The sequence below is a fragment of the Neophocaena asiaeorientalis genome, unplaced genomic scaffold (genome assembly GCF_003031525.2).
Source record: "Neophocaena asiaeorientalis asiaeorientalis breed wild unplaced genomic scaffold, Neophocaena_asiaeorientalis_V1.1 scaffold177, whole genome shotgun sequence".
NCBI lineage: Eukaryota > Metazoa > Chordata > Mammalia > Artiodactyla > Phocoenidae > Neophocaena > Neophocaena asiaeorientalis.
Window position 1 is genome coordinate 2719309 of NW_020172779.1, and position 20372 is coordinate 2739680.

General features: G+C 37.9%; 1 protein-coding gene across 1 annotated transcript in view; it reads left to right on the forward strand.

Annotated features, from left to right (window-relative positions):
• Nucleotides 1–4906: 4906 nt before the first annotated feature.
• Nucleotides 4907–20372, forward strand: part of SLC30A8 (solute carrier family 30 member 8) — a 35110-nt gene continuing 19644 nt past the window's right edge. The window contains exons 1-2 of the mRNA XM_024741295.1: nucleotides 4907–4977; nucleotides 15973–16172. Of these exons, the coding sequence (XP_024597063.1) occupies nucleotides 4907–4977; nucleotides 15973–16172 (271 nt within the window). The remainder of the gene's footprint in view (nucleotides 4978–15972; nucleotides 16173–20372) is intronic.

Here is a 20372-nt window from a genome sequence, read left to right on the forward strand (position 1 = left end):
TGCAAGACACAGTCAACTATACCTAGCTCAGAAGGTGCACTGAAGGATTAATTCGTTTAAGTTGCAGAATATTTGGAAAAGGAAGCATGAGGCATGGAGACTAATCAGTAAAATATACACTTTGTAAACATTTTAACCACCTGGCCCCAATAGCTCTCCCCACCAAAACACTGTTTGTTTATTTTTATATTATTTGTTTGCATCTATCAGCCTTAATAAAATATTTCTTTTATTGTTTTAGTATCGATATTTTATCAAGTCTTTCTTTTCTCAACAGATACAAGCTGTATTTGCACTGGAACATTTCTGTAGATCAATCTCTTTAAAAATAAAAATCCCCCCCCCACCGCCAAAAAAACAGAGTTAGTGCCAATTTATCAAGAAGAAAATAAAACTCAGATGGCTTTCAGTCCATTTTCAAGTAAAGTATGAAATATCAGGAGATGGTTTGTGTTTTATACACGTTCACTTTAGATTAAGATGAAATTTTCATAATGTTCTTTAAAATACAATCCAATTAAATTTCCAGTGTCTTTGTTTACAAGTTCCTAGATGGAACTTTTGAAAAGCTCATACTGTAGTAATAACCATAAAGCCACCTTGCTAAGAAAATGTTACCCAACTTAGAAATAATGTCTTTATAGTCTGTGTGGGAATACATAAGTCCAGAATCTTTAGTAGGTGATTATACTGATTGAGTCTGCATTTTCTCTCCTGTTGTGTCCTCTTTATTGAGGACACATTCTGAATGGCACTCTGCTACCAAGTGGGGAGCATAAGGCAGGCACAAATCTATTATTTGAGAAAGTTGAGCCCTGAGAATTTGAGGCAGCTACTCAAAGTCATACAGCTGATGGCGGGTTCAAGTTCCCAGGTCTTGTTTTCAGAAACCTCTACTTCCATTCCCTGAGTAATTCTTAGCCTCTACTAAGGCTGGGGTCAATTTCTCAGGGACAGCCAAGGTATTATACTTAGACATGGCCAAGTACATAGCAACTCACATCTAGATAAAATTGGCAGATACTACGCTGAGAACTTTTATACACAATATCTCCTCTACTCTTCACAAGAAGTCTGTAAGATGGATTCTATTACTGTCCCCATTTTACAGATGAGAAATTGAAAACAACAGAGGTCAGGCAACTTTTTCAAGGTCACATATGTAAGAAAATGGCCAAACCAGAAACTGAAACTAAGTCTTTCTGTACATTTGAAAGTCCATACATTAAACCATTCCACTCCATGGCCTCTACACATAAACAAGAAAGATACAAACGGGATGAAAATCCACATTCATTATTTAAAACAAGCACATTTTCAAATGTCTTTTTAGGGAATAGTCATATGCAAACAATGACAAGATGACGTATTCCTGAAATACGAGTTTAAATGCAAACAGTGAGAACCCAGTACTTTAGTGTGTAGGGATGATTACAATGGTTCTGCATAAATACACACATCCTTTCCGCAAGTGAAATAGCAAACTGTGTGTAAATTATTTTTGCATACGTATTAGCTACCACTTGTAAAATCCTATTAAGAAACTGTTGTCGACAATAGCCAGCACTGGGGAGCAGAATGAGATCTCTGGTTGTATCAGTTATGTTCTCGCGGCTGACAGAATATTTATTCCCAGAGTTAACTGTTATAAATTGTATGTTGCCCCTTCAGTTGCTACAAGCTCGTGATGGAGACTGGGCAGAGAGGACAACCTGTAATTCAGGATGTAACTCAGGATGGTTTGGAAGCTGGTTGCCTAGGAAACTGGGATGAGCAGCAAATGCCCAGCAAAACTGACTTGTCAACAAGATAGGGGATTTTCTTTTTTGATCTGCATTGCTTTCTGAATACATATTTTGTGACTCACGTGGAGTCTGATTTGGGCCATTAGCCCTTGGTGGGCTGTGTATGCCAAAGTGGGCCAAAGGTTAGTCAGGGAGGATGGGAAATTTTTTATAAACATTGTGCTGACAAAATACTGGGGGGAAAGGGCATGATGGTGCAGTTAAAAAGGGGTTTATAAGATAAGCTAATCAACAGATGAATATTTTACATAACATAACATGCTTACAATTCTTATCATAACTTTACATCTAAATTTGTAGTAGCAAAACTTACTTTTCTTTAACATAAAAGTTTTATTTGTTGTAATCCACTGTTCCCTGCTCTTATACCAGAAGCTTTGATTTATAGTAAAGTAGTTACCTCCAAGGGTAGCACCTGGAAATTCACAAAGCTTTGAGGAAAATAGTACCTAATTTCCCTATAGTTTTTTTTTTTTTTTTTTTTTTTTGAGCACGAACCCGTGTCCCCTGCATCGGCAGGCGGACTCCCAACTGCTGCGCCACCAGGGAAGCCCTCCCTATAGTTTTAAAGCATGAACACTTAATTTTTTATTTTTAAATGTATCACACATGTACACATATACATTTTATAAGTATGTATACATGTGTGCATATATATTTAAGTAGAATCATATGAAATTGCTGATTTTAGACTATACTGGGTCTACAAAAATGGCAAATATATATATATATACTTCAACTTATAAACAGGAGAGATCATAGAATACATTTTTTTTCTTGTCCTTTTTTGCTTGGGTTCCCATTTCCTCTTTTCCCATCTCCACCTTACCCCGTCTATATCAGCCCTGCCCTGCCCTTCTCATATATCCTCACTCTATCCTCGCCTCACAAACAATTCACATTAACAAACTATCAATAATATATATCTTCATAGTCATAGAATCATAAACATATGTGCAGCTATATATGGGCTGGCGACCAAACTTGTGGTGTGGAACCTCAAACTTCCAGATTGCTTTTCCCCTGTTGAAATCTATAGCCAAATATTCTCTTTCCTGCATTTAAATAATACTTATCTCCTCTGCTTCGCACTAATCTTTAATGGATTTCAGCCTGGTTTTACGTAGTTTCTTCACTTTTTGACACTCATTCATTCGAATTCTTTTTCTCTTATTATGTGCTAGAAACTACTCACAATTGATTCAAGCTGTAAAGTACGGCAACACGTCACACGATAGATTAATAATTCTTTTCTGGTTTCTTACTTTTGCCTCCACAGAATAGCCTATTATCTTGCAAAGTTAAGAGTAAGAATATAAGAGAAGGAAATACTTTACTAGACCTAGAATTTCTCCTGCAAAGAAAAATGGCCTCTCAGAGCCATTTCTACAGTTTCCATCTGTCAGAGCAAAGTTAATGAGCAGGTTGGCAATGGGGCCATATGAAAAGACCTTAGAATTTATGTTCCAGAGGACAGTGTTGCAAATCTTAAAATCGACAAGAGGTACAGCTTCACGACGGATGTGATAGGAGACCTGGCGTTCTCACGCTCAGCCAAAGGTGACTTCTCCCCTCACTGCCTACAGCCATTGCCATTGAATCCCACTTTCCTTCCAGGAGACAATATTTATTCTACTAGGTCATTGTGGGCAATCTCTGCTCAGCCGTATGGGCAGATTCCCGAGATGCTGAGCCATTGGACTACTCAGGACTACACCACTCTGAGTGCTCTCCCTAGGGAGTTAGTGTCAACAGATGAAGAAGGAAATGAGGACTCAGAGGTGGAGGGTCTACGCCCTCTTCCTACGCCCTCTTCTCTCTGCACTCGCCTGCCCCTGCCTGCATCTCTATAGGTCTTGGATGCTCTTTGGTCCACATGTAAATGCCTGCCGTGTGACGAGGCTGTTGTCCTTGGGCTATAGTCCTTTCTCTTATTTGGAAAGGAAAGTTCTTTGTAATGAAATAAAATTCATAGGAGTTTGGGGCTTGAAGGTCTCTTGGGATCAACTCAGAAGAGCCCATTTCTAAGAGTTGTGATGGGTTTGCCTGGTAGGGGTTCCTTGGGTTGGTCTTTTATCCTCAGCAGAGGGTACCCTGGCCAGGGAGAACACAGCTCATTCTGGTTCTTTTGTGCTTGAGGGCTGTTATTTATTTAGAAGCTGAGACTGCCCTTCTCCTGTCTGTCAAAAGGGTTTCAAAGCTGCTGCACCAGGAACTGTTTCAGATTAGAGACTTCAGTAACTAATGATCTATGTCCTCTTCAGTAGTGAAATCCCCAAATGGTCCTAGAAGAAGAGAAGTAAATCTTGACAGCTGCTTAGAGGGCATTTTATTTTTATTATTATTATTATTTTTGCGGTACGCGGGCCTCTCACTGTTGTGGCCTCTCCCGTTGTGGAGCACAGGCTCTGGACGCGCAGGCTCAGCGGCCATGGCTCACGGGCCCAGCCGCTCCGCAGCATGTGGGATCTTCCCGGACCGGGGCACGAACCCGTGTGCCCCGCATCGGCAGGCGGACTCTCAACCACTGTGCCACCAGGGAAGCCTTAGAGGGCATTTTAGAACTAAATCCTAGGAGAAATGCTTTTAGGTTCAGAGACAGACCTTCCCACTCACTGCCAAGAAAAAGAAAAAAAAAAAAAGAAAGTTGAAGAGGAGGGAAAAGATATTAGTGTACAGAAAGGCAGCTGTTTGAGCTCACCCAGGTGTGCTCTGAAGACCAAACCCCTACAGCAGCAATTAGCGGGTAACCCTTGATCTGCTCTACCTCCTAGACAGCACAGTGGAATCAGATGGCATGGGAAGTGCGTGCGCGTACACACACACGTCATGGGATCCTACCTGCAGGAAGGTAGTTTCTGTGGGTGAGAGAATGAAGCCAGGTAACATTCCAAACAGACTGTAGTTTTAGCAGATCTGTCAAGAACACTGACACGGGAGGCTTGTTATTGTAATCCCAGAAGCTTTTCATTTTTTCTTTGGGAAGTGTGTGAATAGTCGTAATGCTGTTTTGCTTCTAAAACTGGACAGTGAGTTAAAGAGCAGCAGCCGTCACCACAATAACAGCACCACCACCACCAAAATCTTTTATCCTGGCCACCATGGAGTTTCTCGAAAGAACTTATCTTGTGAATGACAAAGCCACCAAGATGTACGCCTTCACGCTAGACAGGTAACAGACATCTGATACTGCTTCACAATTCGTTGTGTCTTGAGTATTCACTAAGTCCCTAGATCCTACTGCTTCAGAATTGGAAAGTTTTGCTGTTGCAACTTGGGGGCGTTTTGTAAAATTTTATAAACTTGTTGGCCAAGTTATATAATTCTTATCCTGAAAAAGGCAATACTCTGTATAGTTGATTTGCTTCCTTAAATATGCTGAGTGTACGAAGGACATATTTTATTAGTATATTTTTCATCTGTAGATTTTCTTCTAAAAAACAGACATACACAATCTGATGTGGTTCCCTTTCTTTTCCTCAATTCTTCACACTTTTAAGATAGTACATTTTATTAAATTATATTTAGAAAGAATTAAGGCTTTTCAACTATGTGGCAAATTGTGGTCACACTGATCTTAAGTTAACTGCTATTTTCTTAATTATATAATATCATTATCACATATACACACCTATAATAAATATAGCTGAGCCTAATGTTCTACATAGCTCTAGTTCTTTTTACTATCTCCCACAGTTCCATGTGAAAGATATTCATTCATCTCCCCCTTATTTAACCATAATTGATTGAACGTGTGTATATATACCAGAGACTAAAATATTCCTAGACCTGTATCTCTGTCCTCTTGAAAGCCTGAGTCTAATGTGGAATGCGTATAAGAAACAGACAATTACAAAATAGCATGTGTGTTATTCTGGGGGTATACAGTAAGAATACCTCAAGGGAACCTAGGTCTTTGCTGGAATTTGGGAGTCAGAGAAAGCTTTTCAGAAGTGATAGGCTGAGAACTGAAAAAATAAAAAGGAGTTAGAGTAGGGTTAGGGAAACCCTACATAGGAAGTAGGGTTAGGAAAGTTTTCCTGACTGAGATAATTTCCTGGTAAAGACACAGACAAATAAGAATGAGACTTTGGTGCATTTGGGGAATTCAATCCAAGTACGGAGCAAAGAGAAACACACTCAGAATACATAGATAAATGAATGAGAATCTGAAATAAATTCATGTTAGAAGCAGAATTTAAGAGAATACTTCTTACCCATTAATAATATGTGTAACGTTTTTGTGTGTTTCATGAAAACAAATTAATATTCCAAAGAGTAGCGGCATTGCGTTTGATAGCATCGAATGTTTAAGCAACTGCAAAGGGACTTTTTCTTAGGATATTTATAACTTTGCTTAAAAAATATATATGGCAAAGAGTCTAGCACATCTATTATCTCACACTGTAAGAATTATTTTTCTAAGAAAATAATATTAGATGTGATTTATTGAGACCATAAATGACAAAGCCTCACATTAGGTCAGGCAGAAATTTTGAACAACAAATTGTTAACACTGTGGATGCTATTAATAGAGCATCTCTGCATTATTAAAATAGCAGTATTTCCCTTCTCATGAAACTAGACCATTAGTACTCTGTTATGCAAATAAAGCCAACTGTTTATGGTTATAGGGTCTCATTCGCCTCATGAATTGGTATGGTTTTCAGGATACAGTGATGATAAAAACTGTCAAACTAATTTTTATTTTTTTTCCAAATAAAAACAATTGAACCTAGATGAGATTATTTATCCTGATCCCTCATTTCACCAGTTAGGAAAGTGGATTCCAGAGAGAATAAATGCCATTTTAAAGGTTGGATGTCTAATTATGGCAGAGTTGGGATGTGGACCATGCCTCCTGTTTGTGAATTTTGTTCCCCTCCCCGTCTCCTGCACACACACTTTCACCATGTGGCCTCCTGGCTCCTTAATCTCTTTCCTCCTGAGCTCATATGAACCTTGATCCCCTCACTAATTCACTTTTCCTCACCTCTCCCAATCTCCTTTCTCATATATTTTGTTCTATCTCTATTTCAGAGGTAACTTTGTCCCCTGAAGGTCCTTCTCTTTTCTCCTTCCTTCTCTTTTTTTCTACTTATCATCAGCTTTCTATTTAAGTTGTTATCATCTGTTAAGAAACTTATCTAGAAGGAATCTGTATTCTCTAATTAAACAATAAGAGTGCTTCAGTTATCTATTGTTGTGCAAGAAACTACCCCCCAAAACGTAGTGGCTTAAACAACAATCATTTTATTAATCACAGTTCTCGCTCCATGTGGAGTTATCGAGGTTTGCTTGTGAGGCTGCATTCTGCTGGTGTCTGGGATGTGCTAGAAGGTCAAGGATGGCTTCACTTACTTGTCTGGGGTCTTTGTGTTGGCTTTGACTGGTCTTTGTTCTGCTTCCCATGGCTTCTCTCTCTGTGTGATGTCTCATTTTATCAGATTAGCTTGGACTTTTTTATATGGCAGTTCAGGGGAGAAACAGAGCAGCAGTGGAATCTGACAGGTGTCAGACAGCTTAAGACCAGAACTGGCACAGCACCATTTTCACCACATTTGATGGGTTAAAGCAAGTCCCAAGTCTGAGATTCAAGGGGTGGCACAGTGGATTCCATCTCTTGCTGGCATGTGCATATAGGATGACAGGAATTGTTGGACATAATTTTAGAGACATTTTACCACAGGAAGTAGTAATATTAGGCCCTGTAGGTACTATTGTGTAATCTCTCCCCCACCAATCCCTCCAATTCCCTTTCCAGTGATGTGATCCCCTATGCTTGGGCTCATGGTAGCAAAGAGATAGTTGTATAAAGTTGACCTACATACTCAATATGGTTTTCTTGGTACTGGAAACGAGCTTTTCTTTTTCCCAAGTTGTATATTAAAGAAGTGCAGGGAATGTGAGGGCAGGTCCAGATGGTAGGGACAAAGTACTGGAATCGTTTCAATGTGAAGCCTTAAAGTGTGTGTGTGTGTGTGTGTGTGTGTGTGTGTGTGTGTTTGGGATGGCAGGACTTCTGGAACGGTGGTGTAAGTAGCTCAATGGACCTCCTTCCCCAGTGAAACATTTTTACCATTTTACTGGTAAAAATAATACTAAAAAAACTCCAACAGTTTAGTCTCTGGAAACTGTCTTAAGGGCATACAGCAAACTGAGATTTATTCAAGAAAATCTACTAAATCTCAGTAAAAAGCAAGAGTCTGTGGCATTTGAGCCATGATCTGCCCCACTAACCTCTTTCCCCTCCAAGCTTGTTGTGATGGAAGCTCTACTCTGGTTGGATGTGGCCAAAAGACAGGGATCTCTCTCCTCCCAGCTTCCAACTGGGGCTACAGTTCACCCCTAGAGCAAAGGGCTGCTGGAATCTCTAATTGCCCCAGCTCCATATTATAGAACCTGTATTCAATGCAGACATGGCCAAGAGGACTGGGGGCCCCTTCCTTCACCCAATCCCTACTCATAGTCCAGGAGCAGCAAGGCCCTGAACACCCCTGCCCTGGGTCACACACAGGGTGAGGTTCTTCACCACCCACTTAGGGAGCAGAGGTGGCACTCCAGGATAAGTGGGTCACTGTTCCTTCTCTCAGTTTTGGGGCAGTGATGCAGAGGTTCTGCCCATGGGAGAATCAGGCTCTAAGAACAGAGAGCTATGCATCTTTCCCTTAGAGGACTGATGATACATCATCTGAGTTATTTGGAACAGAACATGGGGTATTTCAAGCATAGCGCACTGTCGAAAACAATGAGGATTTTGCTGTTGAGCAGTCAAGGGCAGGCTGGTTGCTTCATCAGAGCAACAAGCTAAATGGTAGACCAGTTAGAAGTTTAACAGAAACAGGTAGGGAAAGGCAGGTAAAAAGAGCCCTCCTGGAGTTGGCACAAGCCACAAAGATTAGCCTCAAATACTATCCCTGTAAGGAGGCTCTTATGGACTGAATGTTTTTGTCATTCCACAATTCATATACTAAAACCCTAGCTCCCATGTGACTATATTGGAAACAGGACCTTTAAGATGATTAAGGTTAAATGAGGTCATTAGGGTGAAGTCCTGATAGATAGAACTCATATCTTTATATAAAGAGGAAGAGATACCAGAGATCTCTCTCTTTCTACCATGTGAGAACATAACAAGAAGACAGCCATCTACAAGCCAGGGCCACCAAAACCAGAAACCAAATTTTCCAGCACCTTAATAATGGATTTCTAGCCTCTAGAACTATGAAAAACTAAATTTCTGTTGTTTAAGCTACCCAGTCTGCAGTATTTTACTATAGAAGCTAGAGGAGACTAATACATGGCCCAACTTTAATTGGATAACATTGTAATTTATGCCTCAGGTTACTGCTGAAAACATTAGAGCAATCAGCAAGTGATTAAGGAGGACAAGAGCTGAGTGTGATACCAACAAAGGCAGAGCAGCCAGAAGCTTAACAGTGATGCATGGAAAAAGACAGTCAAAGAAAACATGATTAAAATGATCACCATCCCTGGGAAAGCGGGTAGGGAGAGGGAAGGATAACTGTGCGCATGTCCAAGGCTGCACTCTCTGAGAAATGGCAATAGAGGCTACACAGCAGGGAAGGTCAAAGAAAATACTCCACTGAACTAGACAAGCCAATTCACTAAACAAATAAAAAAGCAAACAAGTAAGCAGCCACAATAACAAGCCCGCTGGGGATCAGTATTCAGAATTGCTACAATATATTACCTAAAACATCCAGTTTCCAGAAAAATATGGCAACCTATGCAAAGGAACAGGAAAGAATAACCTATAAACAGTAAAGAGAGCAGGTAATAGAAACTGCCTTGGAAAGGGCCCCCATGTTGAACTCAGCATTCAAAGATTTAAAGCAGCTATTATAAATATGTTCAAAGAATTAAAGAAAACCGTGTTTAAAGAATTAAAGAAAGGCATGATGACAATGTCTCATCACATAGAGAATATCAGTAATAATAGATAGAAATAATAAAAAAAGAACCAAATTCTGAAGTTGAAAAGTACAATACATGGAACAAAGGGACTCAGCAGTAGATATGAGCTGGCAGAAGAAAGAATCAGTGACTGTGAAGACAGGTCAATAGTTATGCAACACAAAGTACAGAGAGAAAAAGGAATGAATAAAAATTAACAGAGCCTCAGAGAAATGTGGTACATAGTTAAATATCCTACCACATACATAATGGGAATACCAGAAAGAGAGGAGGCAGAAAAGGAGCAGAAAAACATTCAAAGGAACAAATTTCAAAATTTGGTGAAAATATTAATTTATACATCCATGAGAGTCAACAAACTCTAAGAAGAATCAAGGCAAACAGATCTATACTCTGACACACACATCATAGTTAAAATATTGAAAGCAAAACACATAGAAAAATCTTGAAAGCAGTAAGAGGAAAAAAGACTCATCGTGAGCAAGAGTTTCTCAGTAAGATTAACAGCTGATTTCTATCAGAAACAAAGGAGGCTGGAAGGCAGTGGGGCAGCATATTTAAAGTACTGAAAGAAAAAACAAACCCTGCCAATCAATCAACTTTTATCCAACAGAACTATCTTTGTAAAATGAAGGTGAAATAAAGAAATTCCCAAATGAATAAAAATTGAGAGAACTTTTTGCTAGCAGATTCATTTTACAAGTAATAGTAAAGGAAATTCTTCAGGCTTAAAACAAATGACACCAGCCATTAACTAGAGTCAACACACAAAAAATCAAACAGCATCAGTAAAGGTAATTATGTAGATAATTATAAAAGACAGAATATTTACTCTCCTTTTTTCTCTTAATTGATTTAAAGATAAATCACATAAAATAAAATGCATGTAATCTTTGATGAAATGGAAAACTTCACAGAAAGATATCAGCTACCAAACTCGAGAGGAAATAAAAATCTGAGTAGACCAATAACAAGTAAAGAGACTGTATTAGCTTCACACAAAGAAAGCCCAAATGTCTCACTGATGACTTCTACCAAAGATGTAAAATAGAATGAATATCAATTCTTCCAAAAAATAAAAGAGTGAACATTTTCCAACTTATTCTATGAGTTCAATATTCCAGATAGAAAAACAATAGAAATGAAAACATACTTCCACAAAACCTTGTATACAAATTTGCAAAGTAGCATTATTCATAATAGCTGAAAAAATGTAAACAACCTAAATGTCCATCAGATGTATATCCATACAACTTAGTACTATCTGGAAATAAAAAGCAATGAAGTACTGACATACTGAAATTTGGTATAACATGGATGAACCTTGAAAACACTATACTAAGTGAAAGAAGCCAGTCACAAAATCTACATAATGTATGCTTCCATTTATAGAAAATGTCCAGGAGAGGCAAATTTATAAAGACAGAAATAAGATTAGTGATTTCCTGAGGTAGGATTGTGTGTAAGGAGACTGGGGATTTACTGGGTATGGAATTTCTTTTTGGGGTGATGAAAATGTTCTAAATTAGATTGTGGTGATGGTTGTATGACTTTGTATATATGCTAAAACCCATTAATTGTATACATTAAATGGGTTTGTGGCATATGAATTATATTATAATAAAGCTGTTTAAAAAAGGGGTGGAACACTGGATAGCTGGTCTGGGACAAGAAATTACACCTGTTAGGTGAACACTTCTATTCCCCACTCCCTCATAACATCTAATCAAATAAACGGTCTCCATATTTTGCTCACTATACTCTAGCCTTCCAAGCAACACCCAAAACGATCATTTTAGAAATGTGAACCACATAATGTTACCTCCCTAGTCAAAACCTTCCGACTTCCTCCTTTTATATTTTGAAGAAAATGAAACCCTTTACAATGGCCCACAGAGTTCTGCATGATCTGACTTCTGCCTACTTCTTTGACTTGATTCAGTTTTACTCTCTTGATGCTACAGTGGCCACTATGCAGTTTCCTTTCTGTTCAAGACAAGCTTCTGAACAAGACAAGTTCTTTCTTGCCTTTTGGCTTTTGCACCAGCAATGCCCTCTGCTTGTGATGTTCCCCCTTCCTGTGGGTCTGCTCCGGGTTATCTTTTAAGTTACTGCTCAGATATCATCGACAGAGGTGCCTTCCCCTACCACTCTATTTCAGGTAGCCTCACCTTTCCTCTCCCAGTCACTGCCCATGATACTACACAGCCTCTGTTACTATCAGCTGGTTTGCTGTGTTCCCCTCTGCTAGGATATAAGCTTCTTAGGTCAAGAACTTTGCTGGTCTCAAAGGCATGGTATCATTAGCACCTCTGATGGTGCAGGCATGCAACACATTTGTTGAACGAATGAATACACGAAGTGTTGGAAATGCATGGCGGGACCTTAGATTTTACCTCCTCTCCCAACAGGAGGAGTGGTTTAAGGCTCTTGGGAAAGGTAATGTGAAAGTACAAAAACAAAGTGATTTTATATAGTCAACATGTGAAGTAAGAGTGTGAAAAATATTACCAGCTCCACTTAAGAGATATAGAACCAAAGGGGTTTGACTTCTACCAACAGACAAAAATAAGATACAAAATTAAAAACAAAAATGCTTCTCCAAGATCACAAAATAAAGCTCCAGTTTCTAATTCTTATTTTAAGAGATGAACTCTAAGTTCTAGGCTATTGACATCAACTTTTGTAATATTTCCCTACTTTTCTTCTCTGTTTCTCCCCGTTTTTTCTGTTTGATGCTACAGTAAGTTTCTTTGCTCCGGCCTATTGTTCCTACTCTTCAAAGCGTCAGCCATATTTGAATGTGTGGTGACCTCTGGTGATTTATTCTTTGAAAGCAAATTCATATTTTGATGCATTCTGGCATTTGCTTTTTAGAACCTTCGTTTTAAAATTCTTCTTAGAATTTGCATCACTTTTCAGATCAAGAGCCTGTACTGCAATCTAGAGACACTTAGACCACTTTGCTCTTATGAGATGATGAGGAATATATTTTAACTTCAGTTTTTTAACTTCTTTTGGAATCACAGACCCTTTGGGGAGCCCAGCGAAGATGGTGGACTCCCATCTCCCCTCATAAAACACATACATACACACACGTGAACACACTGTATCCAATTTCCGTCCTGTTTCGGATTTCTGGCTTAGTGCTTCAAGGAACAATCTCAGCTCAAAATGTATCCAACTTGGTTAATCTTAGGTCTAGGACAAGGTAGCAGCATTTAAAAGTAAAAATTGGCCAGGCTTCTTGCACTTTTCCTCTTGTGGCATTGCTCACAGGCTGTTCTCCTGGTGGAATTCCTGCCTTGGTCTGCTTCTAAACTGTTCCAGGATAAGTTCTCTCTCAGTCACTCACCACCTGGTTTTCTCTGCCCACAAGATTCACGAAAAATAGAAAATGAAGTTAAGCTTCATATGGCCAGAGTGGTCATATGAACAATGCCAGAATATTTGGTTCATACTGCCTTCTCAGCACTAGGAAAAAGGAAACCTCCACCATGTTTTCCTATTAGTTCTCTGGCTCCTCTGCGTCGATGACCATTGGTGACTAACACTACCACCTTATACGGTTGTTTATTATCAGGGTATGTATCACATTACAAAGGTGAAAATTTATAGGTATGAGTACTCTATGTGCCTCTTGCCAAATAGTTCTTATTCCAATATGGAGATTACTTAGAATTGCTCAAAATCCTGAGTGCTGTTAACATCATCGGCAAAAACATTCTGAAGCCAATTTGGCAAATATACATCAAAATCCTTAAAAATGCAGATACTCTTTTTTTAAAAAATAAATTTATTTATTTATTTTTGGCTGTGTTGGGTCTTCATTGCTGCACGTGGCCTTTCTCTAGTCATGGCGAGCAGGGACTACTCTGTTGCTGTGCGCGGGCTTCTCATTGCAGTGGCTTCTCTTGTTGTGGAAAACAGGCTCTAGGTGCTTGGGCTTCAGTAGTTGCGGCACATGGGCTCAGTAGTTGTGGCTCACGGGCTCCAGAGCGCAGGCTCAGTAGTTGTGGCGCACGGGCTTAGTTGCTCCGTGCCATGTGGGATCCTCCCGGACCAGGGCTTGAGCCCATGTCCCCTGCATTGGCAGGCGGATTCTTAACCACTGCGCCACCAGGGAAGCCCAAAATGTAGATACTCTTTAGCCAAGTAATTCCCCTTTCAGGATTGCATTTTAAGGAGATAATAATATACTTAGCAAACGATAACTATAAGGATATGAATCACAGTGGTGCCAAATAATTGGCAAAGAGGCAATTGTCCAATAATAGAAAATAGTTACTTATGTTGTAACATATCTATACTAAATATAATGCTCTCTGTATGTTAAACTAATGATATAGAATATTTAATAAGTTGAGAAAATGTTAACAATATGTACAGCTAAAAATTAGGTTCCAAAGTTGTATCTTTGGTGGAATCCTATTGTGACACTGTCATTTCATCCACAATCTATTCCAGCCCATCCCCACTGAGTTGCAGTCATGTGATTTGGGCAGCATTTACCACACTCTCAGCTCCAGGAGTCAGCGTTGTTGGGTTTAGCCAATCTTCTGGCTGTAACAAGGTCTAAGCCAATTAGCACATCCATAGTCCTCTGGCTACAGAGGCTGGCCAAATCAGCATGCAACTCAGGACTCCTGTTTTGCAGTTGGGAGAATGAACACTGTTTCTCGCTGTATAAGAAAAAACAAGTACACAGTCCTGATTATCTTGGGCAACTATTCCACTACATGAGGAAAACCAGCCTGAGGTTGAAGAGTAGTTGAGAACTGCAGAGTAATGGATCTGGAGCTTTGATAAATCAGGCTGAAGCCTAATACTTCTAGATGTTTTCAGGTGCAGAACCAATAATTCCCATTTGTTAACTTACCTAGCATGAGCTTTGTTTTCTGTACTTGCTATCAAAAACATCCTACTTACTATGGACTCTAAGTAAAAACAGTATTTATTTATTACAAAGCTAAACAAAAAACTATCAATAATAGTTGTCTCTTGGTGGTAATTTATTACTGATTTTTTTCTCTCTGCTTTGTGCCTTTCTGTAATTCCAGGTTTTCTATAATGAATATGTATGTTATTTTATTTAGGAAAACCCCCCAAATATAAGGATAATTAGAATTGTAATAATAATCATCACTTAAGCCAAAACCATCACATCTTTTTGTGGATGGTGATAAGACAAAGTAACTCTTCAAGTGGAGGAAAATAATTTATTTCCATGTTTATACCTTTCAGTCATGAATGTAAAGGTCTTACTCCTAAGAATCTTATTAATGTCTTCTAATAAGTTTATTAAAAAATACAAATCTAATTAGTTCAAGATCATGGCATCAGTAAAAATTGGTTTTAGGTGTACCGATGTTCAGGTAGAGAGGCAGTGTGGGCATAGTGGAAAAAACACTAGGCTTGGAGCCCCAGCTCTCCCGTTTCCTAGCTGTTTGATCTCAGGCAATTACTTAACCTCTCTGAATCTTAATTACTTCAGGTAAGAAACTGTGGGTTGGACTAAATGTTATCTACAATCTTTGCATTTGTGAAATTCTATATTTCTATAAATGGCTCTATATTTCTATAAATGCTTTATATTTGAATAGAACTGACAGGCACTGCCTGCTTTGGGAAGTATAAGTAGGTTTAACTCTCATTACAACTTTGATAGATTGGTAGAGATTTCTGCAAAGCTGTGTTAAGAAGGTTTCTGAGGGTTCATATGGACTCAGCAGGAAAAAGTGCTATGATCTATTAACAATGTTGCTGTGCAGAAGAAAGGGAGAGTGTTGCCATGCCATAGTGAATGTCTGAATCACCAGGCTGGCTCATACGCACATTACTCGTTAATAATAATAACCTCATTACTGCGCCTTTTAAAATTTATAGCAGTGCCCAAAATGTTTTCAAAGTGAAGTGACTGTGAAGGAAAGGCACCAAAATGTATCTGCTTCCTTTCTCCTTTTCCTTTACTTTCTTTTAATCACCGGTAGTATAGACTGAATAAGAGCTTGCCTAAATAAAAGCAAAACTCTTTGTAGTTGAGAATTCAGAAGGAGAGTTCTCGCTTGGTTCCTTACATTTGATATTTCTTGTAGAAGGAGCCATGAATTATAAGTTCCTAGCTAGTCAGCAAATGTCCTCATAGCAGCTCTGATAATGGGTAGGGCTGTCGGTGAGAGGTTTATTTGCAACCATGTTCACTTCTTGCTTCTGTCAAACTCATCCTCAGCATGGAACTCCAGCAGAAACCCTTGAATAAAGATCAACGTCCTGGAGAGAAGCCAGAGGAGCCAGAGTCAGGAGCCGTGTATCACTGCCACAGCAACTCCAAGGCCACAGAGAACAGGGCAAAGGAGCAAGTCTATGCCAAGTGGAAACTCTGTGCTGCTTCAGGAACATGCTTAGTTTTCATGATTGCAGAGGTCATCGGTGAGTATTTCTCAAGACTTCTCTGATTAAACAAGCAAACAAAACCCTGCATCATCACAGGAGAGTTGCCTAAGTTCTTTTAAAAAAAGACTGAATATTTTATGCAAATGTAACAATAGTAACAATATGTTCATTTGAGATAAGTTGGAAAGCAGAAGGAAACAAAATAAAATTAATCACAATCCTACTTTTGAGTGATAATCTTCAATAACATTATGGAGTATTTTCCTACGGTATATTTTCTATTCATAGCTCACAATTTTTTTTAACATAACTGAGAGCACACAATGCTTTTGGCCATGCCATCAAATACTCTTTCAAAAACATTTCTATGCCTGAACAATATTCTATAATATGCTCTACTGTGATTTACATAACCATCTCTCTATTGTTAGAAACCTAGGGAGTTTTTTCCTGCTTATGGACAATGCTGCAATGAAAAATCTGGAATAAAACTCTGCTTGTTTTTCTGGATAATTCCTTCAAAGAGATTCCTAAAAGTGGAGATAACTAGTTGAAGGACATGAATATTTTTATTACTTCTTTATGCACATTGCCAAACTGCTATCCAGAAAGCCTGAAACAATTCCTATGTCTGCCAGCTCTACATGAGAATGATTCTCTCTCCAAATCTTTCCCAGAACTTATTTTAATCTTTCAAAAATCTTTGCTAATGTATAGATGAACATGCTTTATTTTAATATGCATTCCTTTGTTACTATTAATATTATTTGCATGTTTATTAATGATCTGTATTTCCTTTTGTTAATGCATTTCCTATTTGCCTCGTAATATCTGTGGCTCACTTGTTTTTTCAGATAATTTGTAATTCTTTATATTGATCTCTGGGAGCTCTTTTTTTTTTTTTTTTTTTGCGGTACGCGGGCCTCTCACTGTTGTGGCCTCTCCCGTTGTGGAGCACAGGCTCTGGACGCGCAGGCTCAGCGGCCATGGCTCACGGGCCCAGCTGCTCCGCGGCATGTGGGATCTTCCCGGACCGGGGCACGAACCCGTGTCCCCTGCATCAGCAGGTGGACTCTCAACCACTGTGCCACCAGGGAAGCCCTCTGGGAGCTCTTTATATAGTTATTAAACTTTTGTTATATCTGTTATTAGTACTATTCTAGTTTGTTGTTTACTTTTTAGTTTTTTTTAATTTTTGGTTTGACTTAGAGAAGTTTCAAATTTTATAGAGCTAATTGTATCAAACATTTCATTTTGAGCTGATTTCTTTTATGGCTCTTTCACTATTTTAGTGCTTAGTAAGCCTTTCCTACCTACTGAGAAGATAAATATCATTTTGTTGTTCAATTTTTTGCATTTAATTTTAAATCAATGTGAAATTATCTATGCTCTTAGCATTGAAAATTCTCTTTCTAAAGAGCTAACAAAGATTTACACATCATTTATGGAATAATTATTTCCTCCATTGATTTTTCTCCATATGACTTTTATCATTTATCAAATTTTTATAAATAATAGAGTTAGGTTCTAAGGTGTTTTATCTGTGCTGCTGATCTCGGTCAGTAGTAACATATTTAATGTAGATTTACATATTATAATATTTGTTGTTGTTTCCTCATTATCCTTTGTTTAACAGAAAAAAGGTAAAGGCTGTTCATTCCTGTTTATTACTCTAATTAAACATAAGAATAATTCTGTTCAGTTTCCTCCAAAATCTAATTTTGATTTTATTGGTATATAAATTAATTTGGGAACACAAATCTTCTTAAAATACTCAGTTTTTCCCTCCAGGAATACAGTATGTTTCTCCATTTATCCAGATATTCTACATCTCTCATCAAGTTAAGGTTTCATGTTTTTAGTTTGCTTGTTTTAACACAAGGACAACCTACTTCTTGCTAGAGTTATTTATAGTTAGTTTCTGTGTTTGGTTTATTCTTTCCAGAGGTGAGTGGGGTCTTCCTTTTCTCATGTCCTGCTTTCTAAATGGTTACTTTTGGGATTTTGGAAAGTTTTCATTTTGTATATTCAGTTTGTACTCAACAGTGTGTTTGAACTACTGTCATTCTAAATGTATCTCAAGTTAATTTTCCTTGTTCCTCTCTCATCTCTCCTCCTAGGAGATAATCCTCTCTTGTTCAAAAAAATTATATTTCTCCTTGCTTTCAATAGTTCTGTCTCTTCTGCAGGTTTCATATTTTTATCATGTTAAATAATATGCTAAATCAAATCATATGTTCAACTATTTGGCTGTTAAGTGAAATGTTTCCTGAGGGGTTAAGTATTTTTATTATGTTAATGAAGTATTCTCCTTGTCCTGGTTTTTTAATGGTTAATGGATAATCAAGGATGAGTGTTGACTTTTATCAAAAACCTTATCTTTTAAATTCATTCTGTTTTAAAACGTTTTTACCCATTGTTGATGTGTATTATATTAAGGGATCATGATGCATTTCTGGTATTAGGATGACAACAGCTAATATTTGTTTAATGCTTACTATGTGCTGGGAACTGTGATGAGTGCTTTCTACGTATCACCTTACTTAATCCTGATGAAATTCCTGAGAGGTAGGTCCTATTACGAATTGCACTTTATAGACCATAAACTTGAAGCACAGAGAGTTAAGTACTCGACTTTAACAACATCCTATCAGTGAGCAGGCAGTCTGAATTCCAGAGCTCATGTTCTTAGGCTCTCACTATGGTGACTAGACCTTGGTGGACCATTCTTTCAAGGCATTGCTCAATCTGAGTCACTAATATTTTTGTTAGGATTTTTACGTTGAAAAAATCGTTGTAATTTTTTTGATCACTGAAATTTAACTATTGTTTTCTGTTTTGGAGCTATTTTTCTCGGTTTTTGAATCTGAGTTATGCATATTAAAATGAAAAGTTTAGTTTTAATAATTTCCTTTTTATATACTGGGTTGGCCAAAAAGTTCATTCGGGCTTTTCCATAAGATGTTAAGGAAAATCCAGAATGAACTTTTTGGCCAACTCTATAAAAAACCTAAAACAGTTTATATGACATTGTAATTATTCTTTCTTTTTAAGAACTCCCTGATAAATTGTCTGACTTCAGAGACATTGTTGGAGATAAGTTTTTCATATATTTTAGCTTCTTCCTCATTCATGGACATACTCAAAATTTCTACTTCTTGAGTAAATTCTGGTTATTTATAAATCTCCCAAGTCATTCATCTCACTGAAATTGTCAAATTTATTATCATACAATGGAACATGACAGTCTTATATTGGTATTCTCTTATTTATTCCAGCTCCTTTCTCATTTTAATATTGTTTGTATATTTTTACTTAGTTTCCTTGATAAAACTTTATTTTATTGATATATATTTTTTTATTGAATATATTATTATTTTCATTTTCCTTCTGTGTTCTAATTCATAATTTTGGCTTTAAAAATATTTTTACTTCCTTTCTTTTCTCAGAGTTGTAGTCTTATTGCATATTTTAATATCTTAAGTTATATCCTTATTTAACATATTTGTATCCTTTCTTTTTATTAATAATAAAGCTATGTACAGCTATAAACTTAATCTAAAGGTTTTGGTATGCTGTGGTATCTTATTTATAATTCTTTTTACCAAAAAATTAACAAGAACACTATAAGCTACCTATATAGTACCATAGGCTACTACCACTCTTACCACTATAACTTGTTATACTCTGTTACCAATATTTTGGCTTCATTTTCTCTTTATTACCCCCAAAGAGTGCTAAATTAATAATAATCTGAGAGTGGAGGAGAATCTGTTAAGCTTTTTTTCTTTTTTAGCACTATAGTAGCAAGCAATTAGAATTAGTTTCTTCAAGTTATGGAGTCTTCTGACCTATACACATATACTTTCACAGTTTTTGAAAACTGGAAGAGAGCTTAGACCCAATCCGGTCCAAGAATCCAGAGTTGCTATGAATCCAGAGCTGGTAAATAACCTGCCAGTCAAAATTTTTTTAAAAAATTGAAACCACACAATTTCTAGAGCCAGGGTGAGGCTTTTGAATGAATGACTTAATAGCTTGATAGAGCTGCAAAGAATTTACTTTTAGCAGCTCCAATCTGGAAAACTCCCTCTGGAAATCCATTGATATCTACATTAGAGGGGCATTCTTCTTTGCGGTACGCAGGCCTCTCACTGCCGTGGCCTCTCCCACTGCGGAGCACAGGCTCCGGACGCGCAGGCTCAGCGGCCATGGCTCACGGGTCCAGCCGCTCTG